Source organism: Calonectris borealis, chromosome 20 (assembly GCF_964195595.1).
Source record: "Calonectris borealis chromosome 20, bCalBor7.hap1.2, whole genome shotgun sequence".
Taxonomy (NCBI): Eukaryota; Metazoa; Chordata; class Aves; order Procellariiformes; family Procellariidae; genus Calonectris; species Calonectris borealis.
In genome coordinates this window covers 678,723-698,119 of record NC_134331.1, presented here as the reverse complement: position 1 = coordinate 698,119, position 19,397 = coordinate 678,723, and the positions used below count along the sequence as shown (strand labels likewise).

The window sequence follows — 19,397 nt, the reverse complement described above, 5'->3', positions numbered from 1 at the left end:
TCCCGCAGGGCAGCCTTGCGCTCAGCCCCCTGCCCCCCCGCCCCGCGTGGCTCTGCCACTCCTCAAACCTCACTTTATAGTCTGCAGACACCCCCGACGCTCCAGCAATGAGCTCCCCCTTTTCTATTCCCGGTGTACATAGCCCCGGCCGCCCCGGCCCCGCGCCCCCGCCCCTGTACAAAGCTCCTTCCATCGCTGTACTGGCTTCTTCCTTACAGCAAACCCCTGCGCCGGCCGCCGGCGCGCAGGCTGGCGCCGGCCCATCCTGTATGCTTCAAAGGTGTGACCATTCTAATAAACAGTATTATTATTATTATTATTATTATTATTATTATTATTATTATTACAAGGATTATTATTATTATTATTGAAATTATTAATAAAGATTTCTTTCTTCAACCAGGGCGACTCAGGTTTTGACTGGGGCGCTGGTGCAGGGGCGCAGGGCTGTGGCTGGCACGGCAGGTCTGGCTGTCCCAGCACGCTGCTGGGCAGGGGGCTGCATCCAGCAGGTGAGGGGGGAACCCACCAGGGCCCCTGGCCTCACCGTAGCAAGGGAGTGGGCTGCCGGCATGGCGGGAGCCCTTCCTGGGCTGTGCCAAGCCCTTCGTTTTTCAAACCGTCAGATAATTCATTTCAGAGCGAGGCCCCCACCAGGGAAGCAGCAGCTTAACTGCTGACATATTAATTTTCCTGATGGGGAGCCAGCATTGTTTGTGGGACCGGGGCCGGCGCTCGGAGGGAGCTGGGGCTGGGTGACCCTCCTGCACGGCGCACTCGCCTGCCTCCCTGCCTGCTAATTGCTTGCTCACCAGACTGTGAGAAAATAATTGCAGCTATAAATTTTCTCTCCTTCTCTGCATAAGATACCCAGGGGAGGCAGCATGGGCACAGCCGCTGCCTGCCGGCCCTGGGGAGAGGGCAGCACAGGCCGGGCAGCCCTGGGCTGGGTCCACAGCAGACGGGCGCAGCAGCTGCTCGCGCTGGGCTGCTCCTTGGGGCTGAGCACCGCAGCGGAGCTGGTGGTGGCGGCTCCGCACCCATGCCAGGCTGGTCCCCAAGGCGAGCAGACACAGGGCTGGGGGGGGTCTCAGGGCAGGCATCCCCAGACTGGGTGCCTGCAGCTTGCAGGCAGCAAGGGCTGCAGGAGTGGGACTGGGGTCCCTGGGCAGCCCCTCGCAGGGGGGGCAGCACCCAGCAGGCCCCCACAGCAAGGGCTGAGCCCAGCCACGGGGTGGGAGAAGAGGGACCCACCGAACCAGGGCGATGAAATGCAGCCTCCACCCTCTCAGCCCCCCAGCACCGGCTCAGAGGAGACACGGACGCAGGGCTGCACCGCACTTGCCTTTAATGCCCGTCTCAGCTGGTGCTGCCGGCTGGCTCGGAGTAGACCAGCACCAGCCGCCCCCAGCGGTCCGGGTCCACGGGCAGCTCGTCGCGCAGCACTGGCTCCACCAGCAGCTCCAGCCGGCAGGACTGCCCGGCCACCGGCCGCGGCACCACCAGGCCCACGGCGCGGTACAGACAGGCGTGGGCCAGCCCCAGGAGCTGCGGTGCCGTCTGGCCCCAGTGGCAGCGGGCACCCTGGCTGAGGACGCGGAAGCAGCCGGCCCGGCCGGGCGGGAAGGCCCAGCGGAGCGTGAGGCTGAGCGAGAGCTGCTCCGCCTCGGGGCCCTCCTGCCACCAGAGCTGTGAGGCCATCAGGCTCTGCACCTGTGGTGGGGAGGCCGCCACACTGGCCGCATCCAGCACCTGCGGAAGGGACCACAGGACCGTCAGGGCCAGGGCCGAGAGCAGCGGGTGCCCACCCACTCCCGGCGCAGGGCGGCGTGGGGCAGCACCGGGGTGGGTGGCTCCCAGCCGGCAGTGGCAGGCACTCACCCGGACCTCCCCGAGGAGGCAGGTGAAGGGCGTCTCCTGCGGGCTGGGCTGCTGGCGGGACACGAGCAGGGAGAGGTCTCGCAGGCTGCAGTCCTGCAGGTCCAGCTCGTAGCACCTGAGAGCAAAGGGGCAGAGCAGGCAGGGTGCCGGGGGACCCCGGGGTGTCCCCACCCACCCACAGATGCAGGGTGCCGGCAGGGCACTCACCGGCTGGTCCAGCCATGGGAGCCACGGTTGCAGGTGGCGAGCAGCTTGGCGAGGCCGGGTGGCGGTGCTGGGAGGAACCGGGGGTGGTGCCAGCCATTGGGCTCTGCTGGAGGTAGCAGGGTCAGGGGGGCAAGGGGCCGAGCTTGTCCCGCGCCCTGCAGCGGGTGCTCACTGCGGAGAGCACGGCGGGGGCAGGGCCTCACCGAGCAGGGGGGTGACATCGCCCTCGTGGCAGGTACCCGAGTCCCAGGTGGTGAGCTCCAGTGCAACTGTGAACTCGTCGGGGTGCGGCCCCTCCAGCTTGTAGAGCAGGGTCAGGAAGAGCTTGGGGGGCGCTGGCATCTGCAAAGAGAAAAGGCTGATGACCCCAAATCCACCCAGAAAGAGACAGAGAGAGAGAGGGGAGAGAAAGAGAAGATGCATTGGGTTAGGTCTGCTGGACAGTGCGGACAGAGCGCCCCGCGGCACGCTCACCACGAGGCCCTGGGGCCACACAGCTCTGCCGCGGCACGTGGGCCATGCCATGGTGCCGGCCCAGTGCTGAGGAGGTGGCTAGGGGTCTTCGCCCCACAACTCACCGGATGGCCACGCGCTCCTCGCCCGGGGGGATGGTCCCCTGCACCCTCAGGGAGCTGCCCCCGCACCAGGCGTCCTGCAGGCAGCAGCTGGTGCTCAGCCTGCCCTCGCGCTGCGGGTAGAGGGGCTGGATCTCCTGTGCGCTCAGGTCATACCAGGGACTAGCCTCTTCCTCCTGCAGGACAGGGTGAGCTGGGCCGGGTGGGGAACCGGGAGCAGGGACCCCTCTGCTCAGTCCACCCTGCCCAGCTAGAGCCAAGCATCACCCCACACCCACCTTGCCAGCCAGGAACCTGCTGGTGCCCATGCCCAGGCTGAAGGAGGTGGCGAGGGGCAGCGTGCAGATGCTGTGCGTGGGCAGGTACTCAGCCAGCAAGCCCCAGAACCTGGAGGAAAAGGTAGGTGTCTGAGCAGAGACCCCTGCTACAGCCGCTGCCCTGGCATGGCATTGGGGCAGAGCAGGGCCAGCCTGCTCCTGGCGGGCAGCCACGGTCTCCCAGCAGCCCTGTCCCACCGCACGGCAGCCCTCCCGGCCCAGGGTGCTCCCAGGCCCGTCTCCCCGCCACGGCCCCTGCCCTGCCGAGCCGTCCTCACTTGTTCTCGTTGTGCAGGAAGTTTTCCTCCCCCAGGTGCTCGTAGACCCAGCCAGGAGCGAAGATTGCTGCGGAGAGGCCGTGCTGGCGGATCAGGCGCAGGGACTGCGGAGACGAGCGGTGAGCAGCACAGGCCGGGCCAGGTGGTCACCTTGTCACCTGCCCCGTCTCCACTCCCCCAGGTCCCACTGGCCCCATGGTGGGGCAGGACAACACCGTGGGAACATGCTGCGGCATCTCCCTCGCCAGGGACTGCATGCTCCAGGGACCAGCTCCCTCTCCATGCATGGCTGGCAGCCCAGCGGCTCCAGGTTCCCCCACTCTTCATCACTGCGTCCCCAGGTTAGCAGCACAGCACGGCACGGCACAGCCATCAGTGGGAGCTCAGACCTCTGCGCCGGGGGAGGCCCAGGGTCCCGCTCTGGCCCGTCCCCAGCACACCCACCTTGTCCGTGTCGAAGCCACCACCAATCACGTCCCCGCGGGCAAAGACGTCAACACCGACGTAGATGTCGGTGTGGCGTGGCCCGGCCAGCCCACGCGTGCGCTCCAGGTGCTCCTCCTTCCAGTTGTAGTTGGTGAACAGCCCATCACAGGCATCAAAGAACACCCTGGGGACGAGGGTCAGGGTGGCAAGGTGGACACTGCGGCTGTCCCCACAGTCCACCCCACCAATGCCTGTGCAGGCCATGCCCTGACCACCCCCGAGTGCTGGGTTTGGGATGGTCTCATGCCCCCCGACCTGGGGCCGGTTTTGCCTGGGCAGGGTGGCGGGGCAGACAGGGCCCGGCCTCACCTATTCTCCTCGTTCAGCTCGTTCTGCCATCTCAGCGTGCCGTTCTGCAGGACGCTGTCGTACCAGATCACCAGCCCCCCCAGCACGGCGCTGTGCACCTGCGCCGTCAAGTGCCGCAGGAAGGGGGGCAGGTTCCTCACCGCCGCTGCCTGGCAGGAGAGAACAGGGACAGGTCGGCGTGGGGCAGGCGAGGGGCCCCGCATGGGAGCAGCATGAGGGCAGGGGAAGAGGCAGGGAGGTGAGCAGGGCACAACCGCGGCTCACACTCAGCGTGTTCTCAATGTTGACCAGCCAGCCGTCGAAGCAGTAGTGCTGGGCGATGCGGGCCAGCTGCTTGCTCACGGCATGGTACGCCTCCTCCCCGCCAGCCAGGAACGCCTCGCACAGCTTCTCCCCATCTGTCCACTCCGTGATGAATGTGCCTGGGGATGCAGCAAGAGCAGCATTGGCCGTGCACCCCGACAAACCCACTGTGCGCCTGGGGCTCCCCCAGGCCCGATCCTGCAGCCGCCAGCCCTGCAGCTGGCCCTGTCCTCACCCAGCACGGGGACGCCGTTTCTGTGCGCCGCGTTGGTCCAGCACACGGGTGGGATGGTGACGGTGTGGTGGCTGAAGTAGACGAAGATGTCGATGTACCGCCAGTGGTAGAAGACGTAGGGGTTGCGTGTGGCTGAGCCCTGGATGAACCTGCAGCAGCAGAGAGGGAAAAGTGTTGGGTAATGCGGGAAGGACGCCGGCAGACGGCTGTGGGGCTGGGCAGGAGCCTGACTCATACCCCAGGAGCTGGGCAGAGCTGTGGCACTGAGCTGGCCCGAGCAAGGTCGCCATGCTCTGGCGCCAAGAGCCAAACCCCTCCATCCCTGCCCACCTGTGGCCAAGCCGGCAGGAAACAAATCAAGCAGAAGTAGAAGAGGTTTGGAGTTGGAGATGCTGAGCCCCGCTGCCACATCTCCCCTCCGCCCAGCATGTACCTGTCCTCCAGGTACCCGCCGCGCATGTCATGGCACACCAGCGTCCGGGGCCTCTTGCTGCGGAGTGGGGGCTGGCGCTTGGCCAGCGGCACGGCAGAGACGTTAAAGTCGTCGTTGCTGTTAGGCTGCCAGGCCAGCAGCTCCTCCAGGCCAGACAAGAAGAAGCTGACAGGCTCCGTCGTCCCAGTGTCGAAGTGCCGCGCTGGGGCAGGTGGGGAAGTAGGGGACGGGGTCAGCGGGGAGCACTGCCCGTGCGGCTTGGCGCTGCCCCAGCATCGGCCCCGGCCCCGGCCCCAGCCCGGTGGGGACCCTCCCCGCGGTGCCTCACCTGGCAGGGGCTGTGGGCGGGCGCTGACGGTGTCGTGCAGGACGGTGGTTCCCAGGGGCTCCGCCGCCGGCTGGAAGCTGCGCGGGGAGGGGGGTGAGGGCCGGGCCGGGCCTCGGCCAGCACCGCGGCCAGCGCCCGCCGAGTCCAGCTGAGCCCCGGCCCGGCCCGGATCCCGATCCCCATCCCCATCCCCATCCCGATCCCGGCCCGCCGCCCACCTCCGCCGCCGCCGGCCGGCCCGCTCCGCCTCCGCCGGCTCCTCCGCCCCGGCCCCGGCCCTCTTGCCGCGCCGCCCGGTCCCCTCCTGCGCCTCCGCCATGGCGCTGCCGCCGCCGCCGCTACCCGCACTGACGGCGGCGCCGGCCGCGGCCTGGCCCGGCCCTCCCGGAGGCGCGGTCCGTGGAGCTCCGCCCGCACCGCCCCGGCCCCGGCCCCGGCCCCGCACCGCCCCCAGCGCCCGGCCCACCCCGGCCGCGCTCGGCGCCGCTTGGACCCGCGTGTCCTGGGACGGGGCCGTGTTTCCCAGGATGGGGCTGTGTGTCCCGGGACGGGGACGTGTGTCCTGGGATGGGCTGTGTGTCCCGGGATGAGACATGTGTCCTGGGATGGGGCCACATGTCCCGGGATGGGCTGTGTGCCCCGGGATGGGACGTGTCCTGGCATGGGCTGTGTGTCCTGGAATGGGACCACATGTCCCAGGATGGGCTGTGTGTCCTGGGATGGGGCCACGTGTCCCGGGATGGGCTCTGTGTCCCGGGATGTGACGTGTGTCCCAGAACAGACCCTGCTGTGCAGACTGGGACAGAGCCGGCACCTGGTCTGGCAGCAGGCAGGTACCAGCAGGCAGCCATCCCTTCGTGCCATGTGCCAGCAGCGCCAGCAGCCCCAGCCCTGCCGCCCGAGGGGCTGGGTGCTGCTGCGGGGCTTTGCCCCCACCACGGGGCTGGGACGGGGCCCTGGGCTGGTCATGAGCAGGGCAGCTGCCTCCACCCCTACTGCAGGGTCCTGGGGCCAGCCCCATGGGGACAGCAGTGCCAGGGCCCTGAGGGTGCTGCCAGCCCTGGACGGCCCTGACCAGCCTCACCTGGGCCCCCACCCGTGGGCTGGGGCTCTATTTAAGCCCGGCCCTGAGCCCTCCCTCCCTTCCCTGCTGTGCTCAGGGGATGCTGGTCTCCAGCTGCAGCCCTGCCCTGCCCTGCCCAGCCATGAACCCACCGATCCAGACCCTGACCCACTGGCTTCCCAGCTTGACCTCAGACCTGCCTCATCACCGCAGACTTGCCGGATGATCCGGACTCTTGGTAAACCCAGCCATCACCCCCAGCCTGCCCTGCTCGCAGGCTGACAGGTCTGTTACCATGCTCAGCTCCCAGCTGCCTGGCCCTTAGGTAACAATTGGCCCTCATGGAGCCCAGCTTGGGTCTCCCTGGCTCTCCGGGGACAGTCTGCCCTTCCCTTCCTTTCCCTTCCCACCACCAGCTCGGCAGCACCATGCCAGCCCATGGCCCTTGGGGAGCCCCTGCGCCCCAGGAGCGGGAACCTGCCCTGAGCCCCTCAGAGCCCCCCCCCACACAAAGCAAGAGGATGCACTGAAGGTGTGTTAAATGTGTTTAATGTGGTCAGAAGCTGTACAGAGCATGCTGCCCTGGGCCCTGCTCTGCTATTGCATCTACAAAAATACAAAGCCTGGCCAGCAGATAATCTAACTGAAGAGGAAGCAGTTGAGGCCAAAGGCCCCGCACCCAGGGCTGCCGGTGGGGAGCCAGCCCCTCCTCGGCAGCGTTGGCACCGAGCAGAGGCTGCGGCAGCAGGAACTGTGATGGGGACTTGCAGAGGGGAACTGATGCAATCTGCTCCCCTGCAGGAGCGCTTGGGGAAAGCGTCAGCCCAGAGGGTACCCAGCAGCACGCTGCAACATCCGCGCTGTTGGGACCCAGCTCTGCAAAAGGAAAGAGGGGCCCTTAGTGGTTTTATTGCCCTTCCTGCTGGATGCTGAGCACCCTCTGCCCTTTTCCAGGAGAAGGAGTCTGCAGAGTACGGCATGGTGTGAGCGGGGCAAGGGAGGAACACGGTGCATGTATCTGCGCTGCCTCGCACCAGGGCACCGGCCGTCAAACCCATTCAGCTGGTGCCAGCTCACAGCAGTGCCACAAAAGCCTGTGCCCCAGCGAACCCAGCTCTGAAGCAGGCGCAGGTGGGGATGAGCTCCCTGCCCACCCCAGGTGAGCAGCCACTTCCTGGGTCACAAATGCAGGAGAGGCTGGAAATGGCTCCGACTCCTCCAGGTCCATCTGATCAGCCTTGAGGAGGTGGGGGTGGGGGTATTCACACACACACACACAGCTGCTGGGGGTAGTGGCACGTAGAAGGGCTAACAGCTTAATGGTGGGTGGCATGCCCAGGGTGAGGGGCCGGCAGGGGCTCCTCGGACACCCGCCCCAGGGGAGGGGGAGCAGGGTGGAGCAGGCACTCAGGGGTCCCCGCTGTACTTGATGAGGTGGCCGCTGAAGGTGATGTAAGTGTCGTACTCATCGCTGAAGACGGCGTTCTCGCGCTCGCCCTTGTAGAGCCGCACCCAGACCTCGTCCTGCTCCCGCAGCTCCAGCATGACGCTCTGACTCTGCATGATGCTGCGGTCACTCACCTGGGCGTAGAGGATCACCACCTCCGCCCCATTGTGCATGATGTGCAAGTATGTCTCCTTCTGGTTCCAGGTGTGCACGTTGAGGCTGAAGTAGTAGATCCCGGGGACGTAGCAGTAAAACTTGCCCGTGAACATGTTGAAGTGGTCGTAGAGGTTGACAAACTCCGTGTCGAAGATGAGGGTCTGGTAGTAGTCGTTGCTGTGCAGGGGTTTCTTGCGGCCCACCGAGAAGGCGGCATAGTGGCTCTTGCAGCGCTCCCCCGGAGCGCCCACACTGCCCTTCTGTCCCTTGGGCCCCGTGTGGCCCCTGCTGCCGGCCACCCCCGTCTTGCCGAACTTGCCCTGCATGCCTCGCTCGCCGCGGTCCCCCTTCTCACCTGGGCAAAGCAGGAGGGAAAGTTGTGCTGTCAGAGGTGGTGCCATCTCTAAACCCAGTGCCCTGGAAGCCCCTTTGCCTGACAGAAGGGGATGGAGACAGCAGGGATCCCCCCAGCCCCTGCCCCCTCCCTGGGCTCTGATGCTGCCTCCAAAGCTGCTGCCCAGAGGCCACCAGAGCAGGAGCAGCTCATGCCCCAGGATGTCTCGGGCCCACCACTCCTTTGCCCGTGCAGAGCGCTGGACCACAGGCACCAGCCCCAGCTTCTTGCTCCCAGTTTGTGCGAGACTGGCACCCCAGAGAGCCGGCACTGGGAGCCCAGCTTTGCGCTGGCCCTGGAATGATGCTGGCAGACCAGGCAGGCTCATGGTGCCTGGTGGCACGGTGTGCCTGGGCTGCAGGTTCAGCCACAGGCAGTGCCACGGCACAGGGCCCTGCCAGCCCTCACCTTTCAGGATGGTCATGTTGATCTGAGGCAGGGGCTGGTACTGGGGGTAGGAGAAGCGCTGGTCAGGCGGCTCACAGCAGCGGACACAGCGGGGCCGCGGGGGCAGCCCCTCCTGGGCACCTCTGGCCTTCTGCTCCCACATGGCCCTGGGGAGGGCAGAAAGCAAAGCACAACAGGGAGCTATGGGTGGGGGCCAGGGCCCTTTGCAGTACCAGGGCTGCCCTGTCCCCCGCTGTGAAATGCCCCGGCCCTGGGGTCCCCTCACCTGGCAGCGTGGTGCTGGGACGGTGCCTCCTCGGGGTCCGTCTGCAAACGCTGGTCGGGGCTGGGGCTGGTCTGGCTCCCCGCAGGGGAGGGCAGCAGCAGGCAGGAGAGCAGCAGGACACCGAGCGCCCAAAGCCCCTCCATGCTGCGGCAGTGCCCTGCGAGATGCCAGGGATGGCTGAAGGGGATAGGACCTGGTGCACCACACAGCCCTGGGCAGGGCACAGCTGCGCTTCCAGCCCCAAAAGGTTGCTCTTGCAACAGCCCTTCCCCAGCAGAGCCCGCAGTGTGGGCACACACATCTCTTGCAGCTGCAGGGACCATCTGTACCTAAATAGCTGCTTTTAGCTGGGCCATGTGCCTTGGTGATGCTGCAGTGAGCACCTGGGAAGAGCCACATTTGGGACAGTGCAGTGGGTCTGGGCTCACCAACAAGCTGGGAGCTGGGGCCATGCAGCCCCCGGAGCCCTAGCACATGTGGAATAGGGGATTACCCAGGGAGCCGAGGGTGGAGCGGAGCAGCCCTGTCCAAGCCCTGGGCCAAGCACTGCTGCTCCTACTCAGCCCACCTCCAGCTGCCCCCATGGGTGCCCAAGAGCTGCAACTCAGGGTGTCAGCACCTGGGAAAATTACAGGCAGCTCCAGATGCCGTGGGGCAAATGTCAGAGTGCAGCCCTGCCTGTTGTGGGGGACCCCAGCCCTGCCTGGGGGGGATCTGCATCCCTTCTCCCTTCCCAGGGTGTGCAAGGATGCCTGCTGCACAGACTCCCTGAAAGGGGCTCCTGTGCCCCAGGAGCTGCCAGCCCTCAGCCCCCACCCCTGTGCCTGGGCCCTTGGTCTGAGGGTTTGCAAGGAGACAAGACCTGCTTCTCTGGAGACATGGATGTGGGCTGGCAGCCCCAGCTGGGAGCCAGCCGCCACGGGGAGAAACCTTCCTGGGAGCCCACATCCTGCGTGGGGCCAAAGCTAATATTTGCAGTAGCCGGTGGCACCATGGCCCAACCCGCGCAGCTCTGCTGCCCTTTCCGGCCTTATCACAGCTGTATCCGCTCGAGGCACACAGCACCTCACCCCGCAGCCCCGAAGGCGCCAGGACGGCCATGGCCAAACCTGTGTGCAGCACTGCCCAGCTGCTCGGCATCCTGCGGCAGCAGGGTCCGAGGCGGTGCCAGGGCATGACCGGATGGGCACAGGGCTGTGGGCGTGGGCTGCCTGGTCCCACACCCTGCAGCGCCGGGATGGGGAAGGCTGCTCGCCAGGCTCCTGTCTCCATCAGGTGCTTCCCTAAAGGGGTACGGCCTTTGCCTTTGTCCCCTCCCCAAACAGCCTCCCCCCGCACTGTCTGGCCATGCTCCGTGGGCTCTGCTGGGATCCTGGAGCGCCTGGCCCAAGGGGCAAAGGGCCCCACGCAGCACAGCCCCATGTCCTGGGGGTGGGCCAGGCCATGGGGAAGGAGTTTGGGGCCGAATCCTGCTGTTTTGGTGAATGCCTGCTCTCTGAGCGCTGGGGTCTCCAGTCAGTGATCGCCATGCTGGGCCAGCCTCCAGGCAGGCTGTTCCCATTGCCCCCTGAGCCCGGCAACTGGTGGGGTCTGGGGACCGGGCGGGTGTGCTCCAGCTGCGGGTGCGGAGGGCGTTCGAGGCCAGGACGGATGCCTGGCTCATGAGTCACGTTTGCTGAGGCCAGGAATGGGCGGAGGGATGGGGAAAGGCTCCGAAGGGCTTTCCCACTGCTCGCACCCTTGCAAAGGGCCCGTCCCCCACGCACTTCCCGGGTGCCTGTGTCCCTCCCCCACCCCTGTGTCGTCTCCCTGCCTATTGCCCCATATCTCAGCCCACGTCCCGCTGGCACTGCTGGGTATGGGGAGAGGCAGGGCTGTGGGCGCCGCGCGCGGGCAGCCTGGCGCCGCATCCTCCCTGCCTGCACCCTGGCCTGGTGCCTGCCCATGCTCTGCTCCACGGGCAGGGGAGAAGGGGACACAGGGATAGAGGCAATGGAGCCGCCCAGCCAGAGGCTTGTGAGCAGATGTCATCCAGGGGAGCCTTGGTCCTGGCTCTCTTCATCCTGCTTGGCCTCCAGCTGGGCCAGCCACGTGCCAGTGAGCATGGCATACTGCCCACCGGGATTTTGGGAAGCCCGTGACTTTCCCTCAGCTCTGGGACCGTCCAACCAGACATTCCCCTGGGATCCACAGCAGCTCAGCACTGGGGAAAATGCAGCTTTGCAGGCAGCTGCTCCGCAGGGAGAAGAAATCCTTCACCAGGAAATTCCCACCGAGAAAGGCAGTGCGCTTCCCAGGCTGTCGTAGGGCTGGAAATGGAGGCGAGTGCGCCTTCAAGCACGCCTCTCCCCTGCGCCCCGCAGGCGCGTGGGGCGGGAGGTGCCCATGTATGCACAGGCATATACGGTCCTGCTGAAGGGACGCTGTTTTTCCTGTCAGGGTTGGATGCTCTCCAGGAGCAGTTTGGAGATTTAAATTCAGTGGCTGCTAAAGCCTTGGGACTGCAAGTCAAAACATCCTGAAATACACTCCAGGTGGTGATAAAGACCAGGATGAAACAAGAGCAAACCCCAGGGGAGGAATGAGGGGGCTCAGAGCAGTGGGACAGCACGGATGCAGCAGGACCTGCACGATCACCTCACCTTCCTCGCTCAGGGTGGTGGACACAGCCCTCCCCAAGCGGCTGGAGTTGGGATGCCTCTGGCATCTCGGGACATGCTGGTGGGACGGCTCCCCCCGCCTTTTGCTGCAGCAGCTGGGACGGTTGCAGAGCCCTGTGCACCCCTGGAGCAGCACAGACCCAGCGGGCAGCAGGGTGGGAGCTGCATGGGGCAGCTGTGGTCAAGGACTGACAGGGAGGTCGCAGCCCTCCAGCTCCTGCAGCACCCGGCAGCACCAGCAAGACGTGGTGCTGGGGACCCCTGCAGCCACCGCGTCCCCTGCAGACATGCCAAGGGGTGGCCCCAGCCCTGGGTTTGACATGCTTGTGGGGACTTGCTGAAGCAGGGCTGGGGCCCTGCAGTCCCCTCCACAGGCAGGGCAGAGTTCTCACCCAGAGCAGGGGGAGGGACAGCCCTCGCTGGACGCACCCCAGGGCACCCATGTGCCTGGCGAGGTGGAGCCGCCTCCTGGGTGAGTCCACACGGATTCTGCAGCACCCGTTGCTGACGGCACCCGCAGATGGGTACGCAACAAGGTGCAGCTCCAGGGCGCTGGTCCCCAGGCCTGCAGGGGCCCCCCAAAGCCACCCCCCACTTACCTCTGGGCCAGGGCTGCTCCCTCCTGGCGCTGCCTTTCCTTCCCTAGAGCATCCCCCCGGTGCCGCCCTGGCAGCCCCCAGGTGCGGGGCAGAGCCTGCCCGCAGCAGATCAGCTGCCTCCCGCTCCGACTGCCTCTTCTCCCTCGGCCCGGGCGGAAATGCACTTTCTAGAAAGTAAAGGAGGCAGCGGAGGAGCAGGACAAGGCACGCAGCCCTCCCACTGCCAGATATGAGCCCAGCGGCGCAGGCGGCCGGCGTTAACCATGTGTGCTCCCGGCGCCTGCCAGCGCTGGGCCCGCAGCCACGGCCAGTGCAGGCCCGAGGTCAGGGAACAGGGGCGGCACGTGCTGGGAAGCGTCTCCAGATGCTGGAGTCGGCGCGGGGGGCTGGGACCCCGGCGGCCACAGCTCCGCTGCGGGGCAGGACCCTGCCCCACGCGGGGACAGCCCCCAGCCCTGGGGGCACTGGAGTCTGCCCAGCCCCGACCGGGGACGGGCCTTGTGCGGGCGGCCGCTGGCAGCCAGAGGCGCACACGTGTCCCACGGCGCTGGGCAGGATCTGTCCCCGCTCCCCGCATCCCAAGTGGCGGGGGGGGCCACAGAGCGCATCCGGGACAGCGCAGGCGTGGCAGGAGGAGCCGCTGGCTGGGGTCCTGCCGGCACCGGGGGCTGCACCGGGGTCGTGCCCACCGGGCAGCACCGGGCAGCGGGGCTGGGCCCACCCGGGGCTGGGCCGCAGGAGACGCCCCCCAGCAGGGCCAGCTCGGCCCGCGCACCGTGGCCCGCCGTCGCTGGGCTCCAACCGCCCGTGTACGCGGGGCGAGTCGGCTCCGGTCGGGGCTGGCCGGGCCCTTCCCGCCGGGCCCGGCCCTGTCCTGGCGCGGAGCAGGCCGCGGGACGGACTGCAACCCCCAGCAGCCCCCGCGGCGCGGCGGGTGGTGCGGTGTGGGCGGTGGCGCACGGGGGCTGCCGGGAGCTGTAGTTCCCGCGCCGGCCGCCGTGGTTTGGCCGCTGCCGGCTGCCGTGGCGGCGCGCGGGGCCTGCCGGGAGCTGTAGGCGGCGGCGGCAGCGACGGCTGCGCGCGGCGGCGGGGGAGGCGGGCGGCTGCGCTCGGGCAGCGCCGCGGTGAGCGGGGACGCCGGGACGCCGGGGCGGCGGGCGCGGGCGGGCGGGCGGGGGGCCCGGGCAGCGCCCTGGGACCTTGAGGCCGGGCCGGGCCTGCAGCACGGGGGTCCCCGCCGGGCCGGGAGCACCGCGGGCCCCAAGCACCCTGCTCGGGCGGGAGCGTTGGGGTCCTCGAGGCTGTGCCCCGGGGCGGCGGTGCGGGGTGTCCCGGGGGCGCGGGGGTCTTCAAGGCCCCGCTCAGGCCGGGCGGTGCGCCGCCTTCCCGGCAGCTCGCTCGGGGAAGGGGCTCGGGGGTCCCCAAGGGCGCGCCCGGCAGAGCCAGGTTGTCACTGTGCCCATGCCTGGGCGGGCCGGGGATCCCTGTGACCATGCCCGGGGGGGCCGGTGGTCCCCGTGACCGTGCTCGGGGCGATGCTGGGGGGTCCCTACAGCCGCGGTGGGTCCCCGGGGCCCTGCTGAGGGCGATGCTCTGGGGTCCCGGCAGGAGGACAGAGGGATGCTCCCCTCCCCGCGGGGTCTGTCCCTGTGCTGCAGCAGGGCCCTGGGGCGAGCAGCCGTCCCTCATGGGCTCTCCCGTGTCCCAGCTGCGACTGGGAGCACACCCGCCTGCCCGGGGCTCGGCCCCCCACGCTCAATACAGCCTCTGTTCACACCTCGGGCTGCTGAAAGGCACATTCAGAGCCCGGTGGCACAGCCGCCTGCGGGGAGCACGGCCTGTGCCCAGCCCCAGGCCCGGGGCCCCACTGCGGCCAGTGACCAGCCCTTTGGGTCAGCCCTGGGCCAGCGGCTGGGGACCCCTCTGCCCTGCCCTGCCCTGTGTCCTTGCCCGGTGCTGCATGGCACGGGGTGAGAGCGGGTGGTGCTGGAGCAGCTTCCAGTCCTGGGGAGCTGCTTGCTCCCTGCACCCCGCACAGCCTGGAGGGCCCATCTGCAGGAGCTTGGGGAGCTGCTGCATCCTTTGTGCTGCACAGAGGAGGAAGGTGGCAGGGAGAGGCACTGCTGGCGCCCTGGCCCTGCGGGTGGGCCCGGAGGAGACACTGTGACCGTGGGCAGGCTTGGCGGCAGGGTGCTGCTGTGACTTTAAGGCTGGGCAGGTCGGGGTGTTTGTCCCTTGGACCTGGGCGCTGCGCTTCCTGCTCGGGCGTTGGCATCCTGCTCAGGCGGAGCTGCCACGTGTCTCCCGGTGTCCCCGTGGGGCCTGGGGACACACTCACTGCTCACCAGTGGGACCGGTTCCCGGGGGCTGCAGGAGCTGGACCAGGCCGGCCGGCTGCTCCAGAGGCAGCAAGTGTTGTCATCGCCGCCAGAGGGGAACCTCCTTCCCCGGGGCTGTGCGGGGACACTGCTCAGCAGGACACCCCGACGCGGGTCCCAGGGGCTCGCCCCAGGCCGGGGTGCCTTGCTCCCTGCCTGGGCTGCTGCGGACCCTGGGGCAGGTAGAGGTACTGAGCAGGTCGTGCGTGCCTGCCAAAGCGCCAGGGCTCGTTCTGGTCTGGGAGTGCAGAGGGGGCTGAGAGTGGTCCAGCAACAAAGCAGCCCCCTTGGCGTGCTGGCTTTTCTGGCTTTTCCCTGCGCGAGGCGGTAGCACCTTCTCCTGCTGTGGGAGAAGGGATGGGGCCCCTCACTTCTCCCTTGTGGCTGTGCCCTGTCACCCCCTGAGCTCAGTGCAGCGCCAGACTCCAGCTCTCTGACCTGCTTACTCCCCTCTTTGCCACCAGGTTCTCCTCGCCCCCAGTCTGATGCCCATCCCGCCCTGCCATGAGTCTATGAGTCCCCTCCGGATCAGCGTGGGTGGTCTGCCTGTCCTCGCGTCCATGACCAAGGGTGCTGACCCCCGCTTCCGACTGCGCTGGAAGGCCATCGTGCTGTCATCAGCCTTTGTGGGGTTTGTGCTGCTGCTCTTCTGCCTGCACCGGTCCTCCCCAGCACGGCCCATCCCACCCAATCCTCGCAACTGGCAGCTCAGCCTGCAGGCGGGGGACCGCTACAATGACACCTACCCGCTGTCCCCACCCCAGAGAAACCCCGAGGGTGTGCGCTACCGCATTGGAGTCATTGCGGACCTGGACACGCAGTCCCGGGGCTCTGAGGAGCATACCTGGTTCAGTTACCTGAAGAAGGGCTACCTGGTGCTGTCGGACAGCGGGGACAGCGTGACGGTGGAGTGGGACAAAGATGAGAGCGTGCTGCAGTCCCACCTGTCTGAGAAGGGCAGGGGCATGGAGCTCTCCGAGCTGGTCGTCTTCAACGGGAAGCTGTATGCTGTGGACGACCGGACAGGAGTGGTGTACCAGATTGAGGGCAACAAGGTGGTGCCCTGGGTGATCCTCCCGGATGGGGACGGCACAGTGGGGAAAGGTGAGCTCTCCTGTCCTGCCCTGCAGATGTAGAGCAGTGAAGCCCTTGGCGCTTTGCAGCTCGCCAGGGTGGGGTGCACCTTTTCTGTGACCCCCTAAACCCAGCCGGGACAGGGGCAATTCCTGTCCGGGGAAAAGCTGGCTGCATGGGGGAAGGCTGTGCCCAGCGCCGGGCCATCTGGTGTGGCGTTTGGGGGAGTGGGGCCTGGTCTGATGTCTGTGTGCTGGCCGAGCCCCGGCTCGTGCCATTCTCTCCACTGCAGGCTTTAAGGCGGAGTGGCTGGCAGTGAAGGATGAGCACCTCTACGTGGGGGGACTGGGCAAGGAGTGGACCACAACGACGGGGGAAGTGGTGAATGAGAACCCTGAGTGGGTGAAGGTCATCGGCTACAAGGGCGACGTGGACCATGAGAACTGGGTGGCAAACTACAATGCGCTGAGGGCTGCGGCGGGGATCCGACCCCCAGGTACTGAGCGAGGCTCCCTCCTGCTGCCCCGTATCCCACAACCTCTGCAGGTTCCAGGGCTGGGGTCTCCCTCCCCATAGATACTGGGACTGGTGTGAGATTTAAAGGACACTGGAGGCCAGAGACCTCCCCATATCCTGGTGGAGAGGCCAGAGCCTGCCCTGGCTGGTTTTCTGCCCTGTCTGTGCCACGAGCAGCTGGAGGGTGGCTCAGTCGGCGCTATGCCTGGCAGCCAAGCCCCCGGGCGATGGAGGCCGTGCCAGAGTGCCCCTGCCCAGCTCTGGGAGGGATTGGGGAGGCTGCTGCACAGGCAGTGGGGCAGGAGGAGGTGGAAATATTCGCAGCGGTCGCCTGCGCAGGGCTGCGACCTCCCCAGCTGCGGTGTGTTTTGGAGCAGGGAAGGGTCCCGCCCCAGCCTGGCGGGTGCCCCATTTGCCCCGTGCCGTCAGACGCCGCTCCCTGCCACAGGTTACCTGATCCATGAGTCGGCTTCCTGGAGCGACACCTTGCAGCGCTGGTTCTTCCTGCCGCGCCGTGCCAGCCACGAGCGATACAACGAGAAGGTGGACGAGCGACGAGGCACCAACCTGCTGCTGAGCTCCACCCAGGACTTCGGGGATGTGACGGTGGGACGCGTGGGCGAGGTGGTCCCCACCCACGGCTTCTCTTCCTTCAAGTTCATCCCAGATACAGATGACCAGATCATCGTGGCGCTGAAATCGGAAGAGGACAACGGCAAGATCGCCAGCTACATCATGGCCTTCACGCTGGACGGGCGCTTCCTCCTGCCCGAGACCAGGATCGGGAGCGTGAAATACGAGGGCATTGAGTTTATTTAACCGACTTTTGCACTGGACCAGAGGGGTGAGGGAGGCCGAGGGGCGCTGGGGCAGGCCCTGCCAGCATGCCCCTAGCCGGGCGCACGCCCCGGGCTCGGCCGAAGGATGCCGGGCAGTGCTCCCAGCTCTGTAGTTGGCCTTGGCGTCTCCTGTAAAGCGTTGGCTCTGCTGCAGCAGGCGTGGTGCGAGTGTTTCGGCAGTGGCACCTGGTGGCAAGGGACTGCCACCACAGGGTGCTGCAAGCCCCAGCCCAGGAGACAGCAAAGTTCCCGTGTGCCCTTTCCCCGGCCAGGCCCCGCGCTGCAGCCGTTAGCTCCCAGCCCCTAATTGCGACAGAAACCTGCAGCGAGTTGGTGGCTCTGGTGACATCTGGGCTCTGGGTTTGCAGCTGAGGAGGAGCCTGCGCCCCAGCGCTGCTGCTCTGCCTCGCATCCCACCATGCCACGGTGCTCCCCAGGTGGAGGAGAGAGTGTCCAGCCAGAGCACTGGGACCGTCCTGGTACCTGGGGGAGCGGGTCTGACCCGGGCCCTGGAGCCCAGCCGTTCTGGCAGCCTGTCCTGGGGCCACCCTCCCTCCTCTCCACGTCCCCAACATCTGATTTGGGAACGCACCAGAGACGTGGAGACAAGCATCCCTGTGGGCGCGATTGGCCAGATCCCGCCCCGTTCCTCACCCGTCTGGGGTCAGGGTGACCGGAGTGGAGGACAGGGCCACATCAGGGTGTCACAGCCAGAGCAGGCGAGGGCTGTCTATGACGTTGTAGCTGCAGAGGATTTCATCAGGCTTTTTCCCCAGAAGCTGGTTTTCCTTCCCTTTTCCCCTAAGCTGGGTGAGGTGACAGGCGGTCCTGGACACTTTTCTGGGAAGAGTCTCACATGGGAGGGGACTGCGGTGGTGTCCCTCTGCTCCTGTCTCCCAGGGGGACGCAGCAGTTCCCGCACCACCAGCAGCACCGGGGAAGAGGCTTTTAGCAGCCTCAAGCGTCGGCAGCCAGGGCTGGGGCTGCTCCTTGCGCTGCTCTGCTGGCACAGCGGCTCTGCCTCCGGGGCTGGGGGAAGCGAGTGCAGCACCAAGCAACTGATGGGGCCAACAACCGGGGCCGGGTGTAACGTGGGCACGTCCCTGCGCCTGGGCCTGTGCCATTCCCAGTCCGCACCCCGCGGAGGTACAGTTTGCTGGCCACGTGTCTTCTCCCAGCCCTGGCTGTGCACTGCTCAGGCCCCCGAGGTGCCTCTAGACCCAGAGCTGTCAGCTCTGGGAAGAGCTGGGACCTGGACCGAAGCTGCCGGGAGCCGGCGGGTGGCGTGGCCGTGCCTGCTCCAAGGGCTGCTGTGCTCGGTGCAGGAGGGAGAGAGAGAAGCACCAGCTTGGCTTCCCAGGGCCAGCAGCAGCTGGGAAGCATTCACAGCAGTCCCAGGGCTTTGCTGGCTGGGGAGCCCTCCCTGAGCCCGCCAGCAGTGTTGTGAAATCGCGGCAGCAGCCCGTGGCCCCCCGGGAGGAACTTGCACAGGTCTGGGGAGCCAAAAGTGCGAAACATGGGCATCTGCAGGCCCCCGGGGCCTCCTTCCCACACCACTAACTTCAAGGACTGCAGCTCCTGGCCTGGCCTGCGTGCCCCCAACTCAGCCCAGCCCCTGCCCCAGTTCGCAGGGCAGCACAGCTTCACACCAGCCACCAGCAAGGGCCCGGGGCCGGTGTTTGGCTCCGTGGTGCCCCCACGGTTTGGCAGGGGAGGCTGCAGGCACAGACCCCACAGCCAGGTGGCATGGGGCAGCTGGCGGGGGACAGGGTGGCCATAGTGCCAGGACCCTTCACCAGCCCTGGCTGAGGGAGCAAGACCTCCTCCCCTCTACTCCCTGGAGCCGGGCTGCCGTCCAGGGACCCGCAGGGATGGGTCCAATGCGATGCCAGGATGACCTCCCGGCAGCCCGGGGTGCCTGCGGGGATGCTGCCAGCAGAGCTGCTGTCAGAGGGACCCTGTGCCTGGTGTGGGTGGGAGCAGGCAGGGGCGCAGCTTGCTAAGCAGTTGCTTTGTGCCTCTGGGCACAAGCCCCCAGCTGACACCAATGCGCGTTTGGGCTGTCCAAGTGTCTCCCTGCAGCTGGGGGTCCCTGTTACCACCTGGCCCGTCGGGCAGCTCTGCCAGCAGGCCGGGCTTCAGAGAGCTGGGGCTGGCTACTGTGGTTCAGGGGGTCCTTTGGCCTTGGCCCCCCCGTGCCTCCCCTACCTGCCCTGGCTGTGGGGACCAGCCATGCTTGGGGGAGG

At 67.1% G+C, this 19,397-nt stretch overlaps 3 protein-coding genes across 4 annotated transcripts; 1 reads left to right on the top strand and 2 right to left on the bottom strand.

Annotated features, from left to right (window-relative positions):
- Positions 1-1,289: 1,289 nt before the first annotated feature.
- ENGASE (endo-beta-N-acetylglucosaminidase) lies at positions 1,290-5,681 on the bottom strand. Its single transcript, XM_075169284.1, has 14 exons — positions 5,571-5,681; positions 5,353-5,429; positions 5,025-5,226; positions 4,592-4,740; positions 4,318-4,475; positions 4,054-4,202; positions 3,703-3,868; positions 3,259-3,362; positions 2,942-3,050; positions 2,667-2,839; positions 2,292-2,446; positions 2,089-2,191; positions 1,882-1,996; positions 1,290-1,752 (listed from the first exon to the last, which is right to left on the bottom strand). Exons 1-14 carry the CDS (start codon positions 5,669-5,671, stop codon positions 1,360-1,362), a joined length of 2,154 nt encoding a protein of 717 aa, XP_075025385.1. The 5' UTR covers positions 5,672-5,681; the 3' UTR covers positions 1,290-1,359.
- A 1,266-nt stretch (positions 5,682-6,947) lies between these two features.
- On the bottom strand, positions 6,948-12,788 carry C1QTNF1 (C1q and TNF related 1). Of its 2 annotated transcripts, XM_075169287.1 has the most exons (4): positions 12,345-12,788; positions 9,086-9,242; positions 8,821-8,966; positions 6,948-8,373 (listed from the first exon to the last, which is right to left on the bottom strand). In XM_075169287.1, exons 2-4 carry the CDS (start codon positions 9,226-9,228, stop codon positions 7,823-7,825), a joined length of 840 nt encoding a protein of 279 aa, XP_075025388.1. In that variant the 5' UTR covers positions 9,229-9,242; positions 12,345-12,788; the 3' UTR covers positions 6,948-7,822. The 2 variants fall into 2 exon arrangements, with proteins under 2 accessions (XP_075025388.1, XP_075025389.1); XM_075169288.1 differs by lacking the exon at positions 9,086-9,242 and having other exon boundaries at positions 12,345-12,410.
- Positions 12,789-13,401: 613 nt separating this feature from the next.
- CANT1 (calcium activated nucleotidase 1) lies at positions 13,402-17,304 on the top strand. Its single transcript, XM_075169286.1, has 4 exons — positions 13,402-13,468; positions 15,187-15,826; positions 16,089-16,292; positions 16,761-17,304. The coding sequence occupies exons 2-4, from the start codon at positions 15,208-15,210 to the stop codon at positions 17,129-17,131; spliced, it is 1,194 nt and encodes a 397-aa protein (XP_075025387.1). The 5' UTR covers positions 13,402-13,468; positions 15,187-15,207; the 3' UTR covers positions 17,132-17,304.
- Positions 17,305-19,397: the final 2,093 nt, after the last annotated feature.